Source organism: Alternaria ventricosa (assembly GCF_023758065.1).
Source record: "Alternaria ventricosa strain BMP 2768 chromosome Unknown scaffold_11, whole genome shotgun sequence".
Classification (NCBI taxonomy): Eukaryota; Fungi; Ascomycota; class Dothideomycetes; order Pleosporales; family Pleosporaceae; genus Alternaria; species Alternaria ventricosa.
The window spans coordinates 304,798-317,854 of NW_026055691.1; the positions used below are offsets into that span (position 1 = coordinate 304,798).

The 13,057-nt window shown below is 55.9% G+C and overlaps 4 protein-coding genes across 4 annotated transcripts; 3 read left to right on the forward strand and 1 right to left on the reverse strand.

The window, feature by feature from the left end:
* Positions 1-353: 353 nt before the first annotated feature.
* On the forward strand, positions 354-2,530 carry J4E93_006593 (uncharacterized protein; the record flags this gene model as incomplete). Its single annotated transcript, XM_049344505.1, has 2 exons — positions 354-2,357; positions 2,408-2,530. 2 exons carry the CDS (start codon positions 354-356, stop codon positions 2,528-2,530), a joined length of 2,127 nt encoding a protein of 708 aa, XP_049198159.1.
* A 5,242-nt stretch (positions 2,531-7,772) lies between these two features.
* Positions 7,773-9,643, forward strand: J4E93_006594 (uncharacterized protein; the record flags this gene model as incomplete). Its single annotated transcript, XM_049344506.1, has 3 exons — positions 7,773-8,321; positions 8,372-9,165; positions 9,274-9,643. The coding sequence occupies 3 exons, from the start codon at positions 7,773-7,775 to the stop codon at positions 9,641-9,643; spliced, it is 1,713 nt and encodes a 570-aa protein (XP_049198160.1).
* A 937-nt stretch (positions 9,644-10,580) lies between these two features.
* J4E93_006595 (uncharacterized protein) lies at positions 10,581-11,834 on the forward strand (the record flags this gene model as incomplete). The annotated part of the gene is made up of 6 exons (XM_049344507.1): positions 10,581-10,624; positions 10,687-10,759; positions 10,812-10,894; positions 10,940-11,537; positions 11,599-11,730; positions 11,802-11,834. 6 exons carry the CDS (start codon positions 10,581-10,583, stop codon positions 11,832-11,834), a joined length of 963 nt encoding a protein of 320 aa, XP_049198161.1.
* A 247-nt stretch (positions 11,835-12,081) lies between these two features.
* On the reverse strand, positions 12,082-12,723 carry J4E93_006596 (uncharacterized protein; the record flags this gene model as incomplete). Its single annotated transcript, XM_049344508.1, has 1 exon — positions 12,082-12,723. The coding sequence occupies one exon, from the start codon at positions 12,721-12,723 to the stop codon at positions 12,082-12,084; it is 642 nt and encodes a 213-aa protein (XP_049198162.1).
* Between the last annotated feature and the right edge of the window lie 334 nt (positions 12,724-13,057).

Sequence of the window (13,057 nt, forward strand, 5' to 3'; positions counted from 1 at the left end):
GCTTCTGCGCTGCAACGGCCCCTGCTCAGAAGGCCGGGGTGCAGCGGTGAGGCTATGCAGGATAGCGGCCACGCACACACACTGAGCGGAGGGGAGGGAAATTGGAGTCTGTAGAATAAAGGTGCGGCGAGTGGTTTCAGTAATAGACTCGAGGCACCTGGGCAAGAGCAATCGACGGCGGTAGCCCCATGGCGTTAGCGGCGTGACGAATTGGGAAGGCTCGGCTGCGCCATACATCACCGCCTGCCGCCGCTGGACCTCGTCGCTCTGACCCAAGACACATCGACCGACGACACCCTCCCCGACCGATTCTATTCTCGAGGCGCGCCTTCCTCGCCGGACGGCCTCACAACATGGGCCAGGCAAATTCCACGGGCGCTGCGGACGCGCAAACACGGCGGCGCTCGCGGCCGCGGTCATGGGCGCCTGGCTTGCTGGCCTCGTCCCAGCCCGACAGCGACACCGTGCCAGAGCTGCTGCAGCGAGCGCCGGACACGCCCTCACGACCCCGAACGAGCACCACCAGACTCTCCAACCGCCTCTCTTCTCACTTTGGGCGCCACGATGCTGGCCCGTCAGCGCCCGGAGATGCTCCGCTGCCCAGTCGCTCGCGATCGCGGCTGAACCGGGCGCGCTCTTCGCTCGGTTCCATGACGGGCCTGCTGTCCAGGCGGCCGCCCATGTCTTCCCGCAACACTGAACCCGCGCCCGGCGTCGCTGCAGCCAGCATACCCAACACCAGCACGCCAAGCCGCTCCGCTCTGAGACACGCAGCAAGCGACCGGGGGCCCTTCCTTCCCCGTGTGCAGGTACCGGAGCTGGGGCTCGACTTTGACCAGCTGCTGCGGAGCAACTCGCAGGGCGAGCGGCCGGACGCACATCGACCGCGACCGCTGGTTCCTCTGAGCCCGCTGCGCCGGGATGGGCGGGCTCTCGGCATTATTCCGTCTCAGCGGCGACTCCGCAACATGATAGGACATCCGCGGAGGAGACGATCACTATGGCAGGACGGAGAGAACATGGACAACGTGCAGCAGCTGCGGCAGGGCGAGGACCAGGCTGACGTGCTGTCAAGACTGCTATCGCTGGCCGCCGCAGCCACGGCAGCCTCACTCGTGGGCGACGACAACCAAGCAGCAACCCGAGACGGCACATTCGATACCTTCTTGCAGTCGCTGCAGAATGGCAGCATAGCATCGGCGCTCCGAGGCAACGAGGACGGACAAGGTGGCGACACTCCGGGCGCCGGCCAGGCGCCCCTCAATTTCTTCAGAATGTTCAGGTTCGGCACCAGCACCGACAACGGGCGGAACGATACTACTGGGCGCGGTGGCAGTGCATCAGGGAATAGCGGAGCAGAAGGCGACGAGGATGGGGAAGGCAGGATGGTGCCGATTATCATCGTGGGCATCAGATCCATACAACCCGGAAGTGGCACTGGACAGGAGGATGCCAGCATACCGCCCTTCCTTGATGCCCTCTCGAGCTTCCCCACACCTCCAACGTCACCAGGCGATGCCAATGCAAACATCCTACAACCACCACAGAACGGGACACGCTTCAGCCATAGGCGGCGAGCCTCGATGGGCGGCTTCAACTTTCCTTCTAATTACGATAGTCAAAGGCATCACCGCGGCACGGCGCAAGAACGCCCTCGTCCATGGTCATCCGTTACTGACTCTCCCCCGGGGCCTCTCCCCCCACCTTCCACGCCCGCGACGACGCTCAACTTCTCAGCCGGCCCATCAGGCGCCACTACACCAGCGACTTCCACCTCTCCCCCCTCGCCGACCACACAGTCCTCGGCACCTTCACGGCGGAATAGCTTCGTCCGTAGAGCTGCCGGCTCGACTCTCGAGCCCACTGCAGAAGAGCCACAAACGCACACCCGCAATGCTCGCCCACGACGCTTGAGCGAGTCGGATTTCACGAGGTATGGGTCGGGTGCACCCCGTAGAAGAGGTGTCGTGGAGCCCGACAACAATCCTGGGGAGGGTTCGAGGAGCTGGATCATATACGTCTTGGGAGGGAGCTACCCAGAGAACCACCCCATTCTTACTACTCCAAGTCTCTTCACCGATTCACCAACTTACGAAGACATGATGTTGCTTTCTTCTATACTCGGGCCCGCCAAACCGCCAGTTGCGAGCGAAGAGGATGTGGCTTCAGCTCCGGGTCTCTTCAGGATACAAGATTGTGTTGGTACTCTTGTGGCCGAGGCCGTTGAGGGTGAGGAGACCATCAGTCTCGTTCCGGGTGCGCGCTGCCTCGTCTGCCTATGCGACTTCGAGGTGGATGAGGAGGCGCGGAAGCTGGTCAGGTGCGAACACATGTTCCACAAGATTTGCATTGATCAGGTGAGTTGGTCTCTTGTGTTCGAGGAGTTGCATATGCTAACCTATTCCAGTGGCTGACAACAGGACGCAACTCGTGTCCGCTCTGTAGAGGTGAGGGCGTGCACGAAACGGTCAAAGAAGCTGATGCCACTCCCGATGCCGCTGCGCCTGCCGCGCCGCAAGCAGCCGCTTGAACAATTCTCACTTGCAGCAGACCAGGCTCTGCTCTTCCGGCTCCGCTCATTCTTCACATATACCCCTTTCTTATATGATTGGCTGCTCCACCCAGTCCATTGGATACGAAGGATTATCGTATCAGGCTGTTTTCTGTATTTCCTGCAAATTGGAGCGTTCATGGCGTCCACAATCTACCACTTGAATCTTGGCATATTTGGCATCACGGCATCCCAGGGAAAAGGGATGGGGGTTGGACTTTTCGGCGGGCAGCATCTCAACGACTTGCTACGAATCTCTCTTTGTACATGCGGTAGGATAAGACAGAAGAAGTGATTTAGCTTCTAAAGCTACATTATTAAGCAGACATGACCAACTGCTACGCTTGTGCTGAAGGCCAGCCTGCCAGCAGTAATAATGACAAGGAGCGTTCTTTCGGCATGCAACTTCTCGGGATCGCGTTGAAGGAGTGATACAAAGAGAGAGGGGATGCATATCCGCTCACATAAGCCTGCATCATGTCATGCATCACGTACCATGGGTGGATTAGCAGAGCTGATATAGATGCTCGTCATCCGCCCAAGTGCGACGAGTCACCCACATGTTACGGGACGTGTCGTGCCGGCCATTATTCGGTCTCAGTACCCCGAAATGCCCGAAACTTTTCTCCTTACGGCCCAACAGGAGAGGAAGTGAACCACGCAGCGTATAGCTATACGGTGGAACGAGTTTGATAAACGGCGAAGACGCACAGGGCGAGTTTTCCGTTCTGGAACTTGTAGTGCTGACCCGATAGCGTCGTAGGAGTAATCATTGCCGGGGCGAGCGGCCGCCACAACCGTAGTTATCATACGATGCTTGTGGATGGATCAGAACAAGGTCCACACACACACGCATATCAGTGCACACACACCTTTTGACATTTTCACAGCCAGCCGCCGAATCCTCGATCAATAGCGTCCGGGTATTTCTGAATGGGGCGTAGACTGGTGATAGTCCCCTTGCTGATGCTTCCGCGGAGCGCAGAAGGAGTTGCTGATGAATGAACGGCTCTTGGTCTGCTGTAGCTTGATGTAGCCTGCGTGAGGACGGGATGAGTGCAGATACCGGAATGGCGTGCGCCTGCTTTCGGGACGGAGGGACACGTTGCTGATCATACTGGATAAATGGGCTACAACTCGGAATGCGGACGAACGTGTGTACGGATTTGTTATTGGTTGCGCGGAATTGTAGACCCTGCATATCATGGAGTATGGTTGTATACAAGCTGGCCGGGCGATCTATCAGACGACCGTTGCGTTCCGTCAGGAACACAGATGTCTAGCTTTCGCATGCGTGATGTCATGAACTCTCTCTCACAGGTTGCTCGGTAGCTGTAGCTATCCACGATAGATTGATTAACACAAGCCGATGAGCTGTTCAAGAAGGATTCTTGTGCAGCCGTAAGGATCATGTAAGATTGGGTTCGATGATTCAAGACCACTTCGCAACCTGGGATGTAGTCACAGGAGACCAGGGTTACCGGCTTGTTCCTACAGCAAATTCAGATCCTAGCCAATATGAAAGAAAGGCGGACCGTTGCGTGATGTCGTGTCCAGATCCCACTTCAACTCGCGATCCATCTCAGCTACCGGCCATGTAGAACGTTCGCAGATTCACATCCCAGTAAGTGCGATCTGATTGCCAACCCTCGACCAGTTGCAAGTCCAGGATTACTGGTCCACTCGTTTGACTCGGAGATGAGGTTACCGTTTCGGGCAGGAACAGTGTCTTCCGGTCAATACGGAAGGATTTATGGTAGCTCATGATTTCTCTGAATCTCGCGGACTGCCGCCCATGACTACGAATGGGATGATCCGTAGGCTAGGTCGCCCTTCACATGACAGAGAGATGTGGAGATGATCCAATAGTGCCCACGAGAGATGGGAATGACGTTGCGACTGAGAACATGGCACTCTAGGATCGCGCAGGGATTCCACTGCAATCGCATCTGAGAGTGGATTCAGGCCTTGCTTCGTGTCAGCAGCAGTTGTTGCTTCGCAGGAAGACAGAAACCAGTCGTTGGCAATGTCGTCAGCGTGCCAGAAAGCGTAAGATTGACGTCGCGCTCTGCCGGCGAGAGGGTACGGAGCGTTTGGCAGTCGGTCTAATTGTTTCAAGTGAATATGTGGCTGTGGGTCGCCGTGGTAGAAATGGGCGCAACCCTGTCTGCTACACGTGGGTCCATTGCCGTGGAATAGCGTACCTCGGACTCGCACCTGGCTGTGTGATGAGTCGTCCAATCTGAATCTGACCTTCCTCTCGACGACGGCAGAAAAAGCTCGACGGCCACCCCACACACTACCTCATCTTCTGCCGTAGCATCCAGCCCGTCATTCGCGGCATGCAAGACGCAAGCCACCGGCACACGCAGGCCGCGATTGGCATGCACCTGGACTGCGCTGAGCTGCGGCCAGGCTTGCGAGAACGAAGCTCCAAGGTTCCGCCAGGCGTTGCACAGCATATCTAGACCTCGTCAGCATATGGGCCACCGTCGCTGCAAGGCAAATGAGACGCGGCGTCAATCATCTAGAGATCCACCCAGAAGACGCGCCGCTTGCATGACGCACAGCAACTGCACGGTCGCGGTCGCGTCCCGCTCTTTCGCTCGCTCATAGCTCCACCAGTCAGCTGCTGCCGGATTCGCGATTACAGCATCCGCCATCTACCATGCTGGTATAGGGCAGAACACGACATCAACCTCTGTAAGGTCGGTCTCACTATCTGTCAGGGCCCATGACGATATCAGTCCTGCCCCGCTCCAGTCCCGTTGGTCGCTCCTGCATGGCACGACACAGAGACAGTTACCTCATAGTGCCTCCAAGGGAGCCAGTCTGACCGCAAAGGCAATGTCCGCTGTCTCTGTACCGTTTGATCCAAGTGCCGCTGCCGCCTTGCGCCGCTGGGGCGACGGTGTGCAGATGAGGCGATCCTGCTCATGCCACTTAGCTCGCACTTTCGCGCCAATCTTCCCGCGGCATGCCAGCAGCATCGTCAACATGCAAACAGCCGTGGCGCCTCCATGCCCTGGGGAGACGCAGGCATCCAAGAGCTACCATTGTCACGGGACAGGGACCCGGGGCTGAGCTCGACGGTGCTTGTAGTGGTTAGCTGGCAGTGCCGCCATCTTCTCGAAGCAGGCTTTATTCTCCCGTCAACGGCCTCGTTGACTCAGTGCGAAGGAGCCGGTGGCGTTGTACGGCTGGCTAATTTGAGCCCGACGTCGCTAGCCGCGTTTGTGAGATGAAATATCAAATTGATATTCTTCCTAACAGGCACATTGATGAGGCTTGAAAGTCTAAAGGCTGCCACCGGGCAATTGCACTGCATTGCATCGGCGCACTCGCCACTTCAGGAGAGTGGAGTTCGCGGAAAAGTCCATGGATATACCGGCCCTGCCCTATACTCAACGACGCCCATCAGGCAGTCCCGAGTAAGGGCACTCGAGTGTGTGTGTGTGCACTAACTCTGACAGCCGCTTCCAGCGCAGCTTCAAGTCCAGGCGCCATTCGCTGATGATTGACCTAGCCCCATGGCTTCGTTGAACGCCCCACATGCCTCACCACCTTGGTGAAATCGGGGCCGATGCATATCATGTCCGGCTTTGTGCTCGCCTTCTGCTAGGCTTGGTCCGTCTGCTGCAAAGGCGATCCACGACCTCGCTCAAGCCGTAGCGTACTCGAGTCTATAATCGCTGTGCCAGCACGCCTAACAGTAGTTGACAGGCGGGATCAACGGCGGGGATGTGTCAAACATGGCCTTATACGGCATTTTGGAGCGATTGTTCCGGGCAGACCCTTCTGCTCTCCCCAGAATCCATCCAATGTGGATGCTGGCGAGTGGACCAGTTCGCACGGGGATCAAGAGCGATCAAACCTGGGATCGCAGAGCGCATCTTGCACCGAGCTAATCCATGGGTGCGCGGAAGGCGGAAGCGTTTACGTGCACGGCCATAGCACAGCGGCCTGGAAGACAACTCAGCGGCTTGCGGCTTGCTTTTTCCCCTTCGCTGCACCCCGGCTTTAGATGCAGACGTTTGATGAACATTGAAACTATCCATTCCTGGTATTGGACATTGCTTCTTTGGCCGAACTAAACACAAGCCTCCTGTCACGGCCCGGCTCTCACACGACCGCTGCCTGCGGCTGCTGTGCTCTCCTCCTCGACGTTGTCCAGTTTCAGTCTCAGACTGGTACTGTACATGCTTCCATCGTCAGCGATTGTGTTGCAGTAGATCGGCTTGTTCCTTTGCGGACAAAATTCTGGTCTATTTAAGACGGCTTGGTCCTAGTGCTTGCTGGGGCCAACACCCGCGCGCCCAAACCAGCGTGCATTGGACTAAATCACGGCTTCGATCCTGCAAGCGTGATTCTACAAGTATATCCCTTCAAAATCCCGTACCTGGCGCCCGAGCCATTGTCACACCCGTGGACACGGCGATCGACCTCGGACCCTTGCAACTGAATGACGTTGATCCTTTTACGGCAAGCTTACCGTCCACGGCTCACCAACATTTACCAATACAAACAACCTACACTCCATCGCTCTCCAGTCTTTCCCATCTCTCTCAGGCATGTCTGGATACTATCCTCCCCCAGGGCACAACATTCCGCCTCAATACTACAACCTCGATTCTAATGCGATACCCAATTCCAACATTCAACATGCCCCACCAACCATCATCTCACATGGCTCGTATGCACCCACCCTGCCAGACAACCCATTTCAGCCTGGCGTGACGGGACCTTTTGTACAATACGAGAACATTGGTCAACCAAGTTACGTTGATCAGTATGAGGATATGTCCGGCCCCATGGGCTCAGCGCATGGTGGGAATGGTCGCGCGCGAAGAAGGCCAGCACCTGGCGAGCAGGTCAAACACCGCAGAACTCGGAGCGGTTGTTTTACATGTAGGCAACGAAGAGTCAAGGTATGCGCATCAACTTCCAGGTGTCAGGCTTGGCTGATTGGTAACAGTGTGACGAAAATCATCCCGTCTGCGAACGTGAGTACCTGCGCTTGCTTGACAAGTCCGAAGTTCGTTAAGTCTGACCAAGTTCGCTAGGTTGTCGCAAGGGGAGCCGCGAGTGCATCTACCCAGACTCACAGTCCAGTCAAAAGGCGACCCGGAATGGGTCCAAGTCGGGCAAGTCGGCGTTCGCGGATGATCATTCCTCGCCCGAAACCCATGAGGGGGAGAACAAGGAGCGTCTTCCCGCGATCATGGATGAAGACGAGGAAGATGACTACATCGAGTACGACGACGATGACGACGATATGTCCAAGAGTCAAGATGCTCGAGATTCTTCACATACACCCGGGTCGCTCCTCGATCAAAGTACGTCGCCATCTACCGAAGCGTCATCAACCGCACCGCCTACGATAAGACCGTCCTTGTCTCGGAAAGGCAGTGCGCAAACCACCAAAACTGGTCCTGTGACCAAGGGCACCTCCGCTATGGCCCGAGATCTCCAGTTTTATTTGAACTACTTCCGGGACCATATGAGTGTGCATCACTACTCTCTGAAACGCGACACGCACGGCTTCCTCAAAGGCGACTTCTTGAGTTGGGCGATGAAATTCGAGCCTTTGAAGTACGCTGTAGCCGGGTACGCGGCATACTTCCACACGCTTGAGCAGCCAGATGGCCGCATGAACAGCTTTCTTCAGTTCTACAACGAGTCTGTTTCGCGGTTGAGGATAGCCATCACCAAGAACAAGAAACAGGGGCTCGCAACGTTTCTGACTATATTACAGCTTGCGAGCATTGAGGTATGTAGCCTTGCTATAGCCCACGATTCCTGTGCTGACGTCTATTGCAGGAGATGCTTGGTGACTGGGTCAACCTCATGGGTCATCAGAAAGCTGCGTTCGAAATGCTCACCCGCCTGTTCACGCCGGAGACTATCACCAAGTCAGATTTTCTCTGCAAAGTACTACTGTGGTATGTCCGGTTTGATCTGTTTGTTGGCTTTCAGTCTGGCGGGGAAGCAGTGCTGGGTCGGGAGTGGTACGAAGCTGTGCATGAATGCTATGTGCAGAAAGTACGCGACATGCCAGGGGACATTGGAATGAAATACGAAGAGCGTTTTGCGCATTCAAGACTCGTGGCGAAAGACTCGAATGATCTGTTTGCGAGAACAGCCAAAGGTCTTGTCAGTCCCCAAGATTTCATGGCCCAGTTACCGATACTCAAGGAGAGAGTGGAGTCGCTACAAAGGAACATGGGTACAGACTTGACGGATCCCAGTCACAAGGTCCACCAGATTCCGGGAACGCCAAAGCCAGAGGACATTGTCAACCCTTACGAGCCGGATGTCTTATGGGGCGGGCCGCTTTGGACATCGAACTTCCTGCAGCTGGACACGTGGGGCATCATGTTCATGTTTACCATCTCGTCTTCCATGGCGTTGAAGCAGCCTCTTGACCCAGAAGTCACCAAAGAAGCGTACAAAGCGATACAAGTCTTCGAGGCTATATGCGCATATCCGGAGGCTCCGCCGGGCGCGGTACTGGAGGCACAAGTCAGTTTCGCCATCGCGACTCTGTTCCTGCCGAAAGATCAGAAGACTGTGCAGTGGGTTCGACAGACATTTGCCAGAATCGAAGCATCAGGGTAAGTGAAATATATTGCTTGTACGGAGCTGGACGAGTGGAACATGTTTTCCTCGTTGTAGACCAGGTACATGGGACTTATCGACAAGTCGACTAACATGAGGGACAGGTACATATATTCCGACATTCTTCGCAACCGTATGCTCGAAGGCATGGGGGTTGGCCCATCGGACTGGTGGCTTCCCAACGACGAAAGCTGCCCGCCTATCATCCGGTCTATCAAAGACTTTATTAAAGACCGCACACAGACACCCAAGGACCAAGTCTCGGACGATCTACGAGAGATGCGAGGCATCTTCAGCTCCCTGACCATCTCGGATTCCCCGCCCTCGGACAACGTGACGGTGACGAGCGCCGATGGTGTGGCTTCAACGTACAATTCTCCAGATTGGCAATCTCCGGGCTACGGAAGCGACCGCAAGTCGTCAAACGCAGAGGCTTATCCACCGGGGTCACAGCAACAGTACGCTGTGCAGTAGAATGTCTTGGGCACAAGAAGTATTCGAATCCACCAGCACGGCTGCGATAAGACGTGAGTTGTTGTGTCGGTCAGATGCAATGCCACGTCGGTAGTGCCTACGCCCACGTTGCCTTGGATCACGGCTGGATGCATTGCAATAGAGTGTGTCTATCGGAAACGCTCTATCAGCCCTGTAGGACGAGCGTCGATCGCCGAGATGGCCTTCCGAGAGGCGTTTTGGTGCTAGGCTGAGGACAGAAGAGGTTTGGCTTGCCTGGAGGCAGTGCTGCCGTGACGTACAACATTGCATCTTAGTGCACAGAGAGCGAAGTGGGTAGTAGCCAAAGAGGAAGAAACGAGCGATAGAACTGACACTGCATGTCATGTGGTGCGACGTCTGTCAGCTGCTGGACCGCATGTCAGATCCGACGTCGCATATAGATTGGGTTTCCATAGCCCTATCGACGGAGATGTAAAGGAGTAGGGTCTGACAAGATGCACTTGATGGAAATGTTATTCACGCGAGATGAGGAGACGCAACTGCTATGTGGACTCGATGTGAGGCACGGGGACGGAGACAAGGCAGGTACACATGCGGTCACAGCAGCGCATGGTGGTTCTATGCGACTTGTGTGTGATAATAGAATCAAAAGATATGATAGCACTGCCGTGATTGGAGATGAGGTCTGACAAAGCGGCATGTGATGGCTTTGAAGCTGTAGAAGGAATGAATGAAGGCAATGAGATGCTTGTTGAAGCGTTGTGGAGTGTGCATGTGGAGCGTTGGAGATGATCGAAACGGGCCTAGCTCGCGTTGCAGGGATAAGGCGCGACCCTGACAGCGGGCAGCGGAACACATGAAAGTCGGCAGAGGAGAGGGCACCGCGACCACTACCACGACGCCCAGCCACGAGACACAGACAAGCCCGTGACAGCTACCACACGAAGCACGCACCATGGATAACCTCGGCAAGATCTCGGCGTTTGGAAAGAACATCTCGTATGCCTGGTCCCTGGGACTGCTAGGTGGAAGCCCGCGATATGCTGACATTGCTTTTGCAGCGCCTCCTTCACACCGTGGGCTGCCAGGACGCAGCAGTATGTCAAGGAGCAGGTCGGCAATGTCGAGGACAAGGTACGGCCGCTGTGTGAGAGTGGCCGGCGCAGTGCTGACACAGACATGGCAGACCCAACTCCCCCCGGACTACATCGAGCTGGAGAAGCGCGTGGATGCGCTGAAGAAGGTGCACACGACGATGCTGCAGGTCACGTACGACACCCGATTCCTGCCGCTGTGCCTGGTCTGACTGTCTAGCTCGCAATACGCCAACGAAGCCTACGACTACCCAGCCAACATCCGCGAGTCCTTCAACGACCTGGGCCGCACCGTCTCGGAGAAGGTCAACCTGCTCTCCAGCGCCACGTCGCCCGCCGAGGCCCAGGCAGCCCTCACTGCTCCCCCCTCTGCGAAGCCCCAGCCCAAGACCTTCAGCCATGCCGTTGCCCGCGCCGCCCTCAACGCCTCGCACATGCTCACCTCGGAGCAAACAAGCTCGAGCGAGGACCCCCTGGCGACGGCGCTCGAGAAGTACGCCATCGCCAGCGAGAAGGTCGGTGAGGCGCGACTGGCGCAGGACGCCCAGATCCAGAGCCGCTTCCTGGCCGGCTGGAGCACCACGCTCAACACCAACATCCAGTTCGCCACACGTGCGCGCAAGGCCGTCGAGAACTCCAGGTTGAGCCTCGATGCCACCAAGGCCAATGCCAAGGGCCCTGCCTTCTCCCTGCCTGGCCAGGCTCCCAAGAAGGACGTCATGGACGACGACCTCAGCGATGACGCCAGAGCCAAGATCGAGCAGGCCGAGGACGAATTCGTTGGACAGACTGAGGAGGCTGTCGGCGTCATGAAGAATGTGCGAATATACCCCTCACTCTACACCACAATGTGCGAGCACCCCACTAACCCCCGTCTAGGTCCTCGACACCCCCGAGCCTCTCCGCAACCTCGCCGAACTTATCGCCGCCCAACTCGAATACCACAAGAAGGCCTACGACATCTTGTCCGAGCTGGCTCCCGTCGTCGAGCAGCTGCAGGTTGAACAGGAGGTGCGTAGACATCAGTCTTCCGACTACTAGACTTCTTTGTAGAGGACCCAACTGATGCATTGCATTCATAGGCCAGCTACCGCAGGGCCCGTGAGGAGTTGTAGGACGACTCTGATGCACAAGCCCAAGCGACAGGAGACACCCAAGGCAGTAATTAGCTTGATGCCGCTTCATTGCTTGGACATGGATTGCCACGAGCTTCGTTGTATCGTGCGTCGTCGATGTCATCATGCATGTCTTGCTTCACATTGGGACGGTCTAGTCTGTCAACTCATTTGATACCTTCTCTATTCCATGCCCGCACTGCTACGACCAAAATCGTCCATGTGACGTGATGATCATACTGCCATGTTATTGGATTACACCACTCTCATCCCTGAACTCAGCCGCTTGCCCTCTGGCGAACTCTGCCATCCACTCCCTCTCCCCCTCCTTCCCCTCGGCATCCTCCTCGGCTGGAATATACTTCCTCATCACATCTCTTACATAGCCCTCTGGTACCCCCAACTTGACAGCATCAGCGATGCCCTGATTCATCCTGTAAACATACTCGTCCCGCGGCTTATCTGGCGTAATACGATTGCGATCAATATAAACAAGCATAGACTCTTTCTTTTCCGGATGCTTGCTAGTGTCAACCTTGTGCTCTGTGTCTGAAGGCCAGAAATCGCATGTGAGCATCTCTTTTGTGTATGCGACTGGTACGCCCTCGTTCTTATCTAGCCTCTTTTCGTCTTCTGGTAGAAGAAAATAGACGAGGCCGAATACGACGTCAGAGTAAGAATTGGAGGTCGAGTTTTGCTTGGAGGATTCGACGACGTTGGCGTAGCCGCGGTCGTTGATGATCCAATGGTAGTTGGATAGGCGGGCGACGCCTAGATATTTGGAAGTTGGGCAGCGGGTGCTCATTTGGTGGAGCCAGAGATTGGAACCGTAGCCGAAATAGATTGCGGATGAGGTTTGTGGTGTGATGGGGAGCTGGGTATTCGCCATGTTGAGCTGTATTGATGGCCTTTAAAGTCGTTGGTAGTGGGATCGTTCTTGAGGGCTATAGATTTGGATGATGTGTGAGATGTACTGTGCGGCAGACTTGAGCTACTCGAGAATGCTGCTGTATCAAGTGTTGGAAAAACGATAGCTTACTTCGCGTTGAGTTCAATTGGCCTCCAAGGTTGAGGTGTGCGTCCACGGTTGGTTCAGAATAGTGGTGAGCTAGGCCCGCTTAGGCACAGTTCCGAGGCTCAACGGATGGAACCATGGATGGATGACATGACCCAAATTTTGGAAAGAACCGATACAAAGCTCGCAGAACCCTCTGCGCGACCAT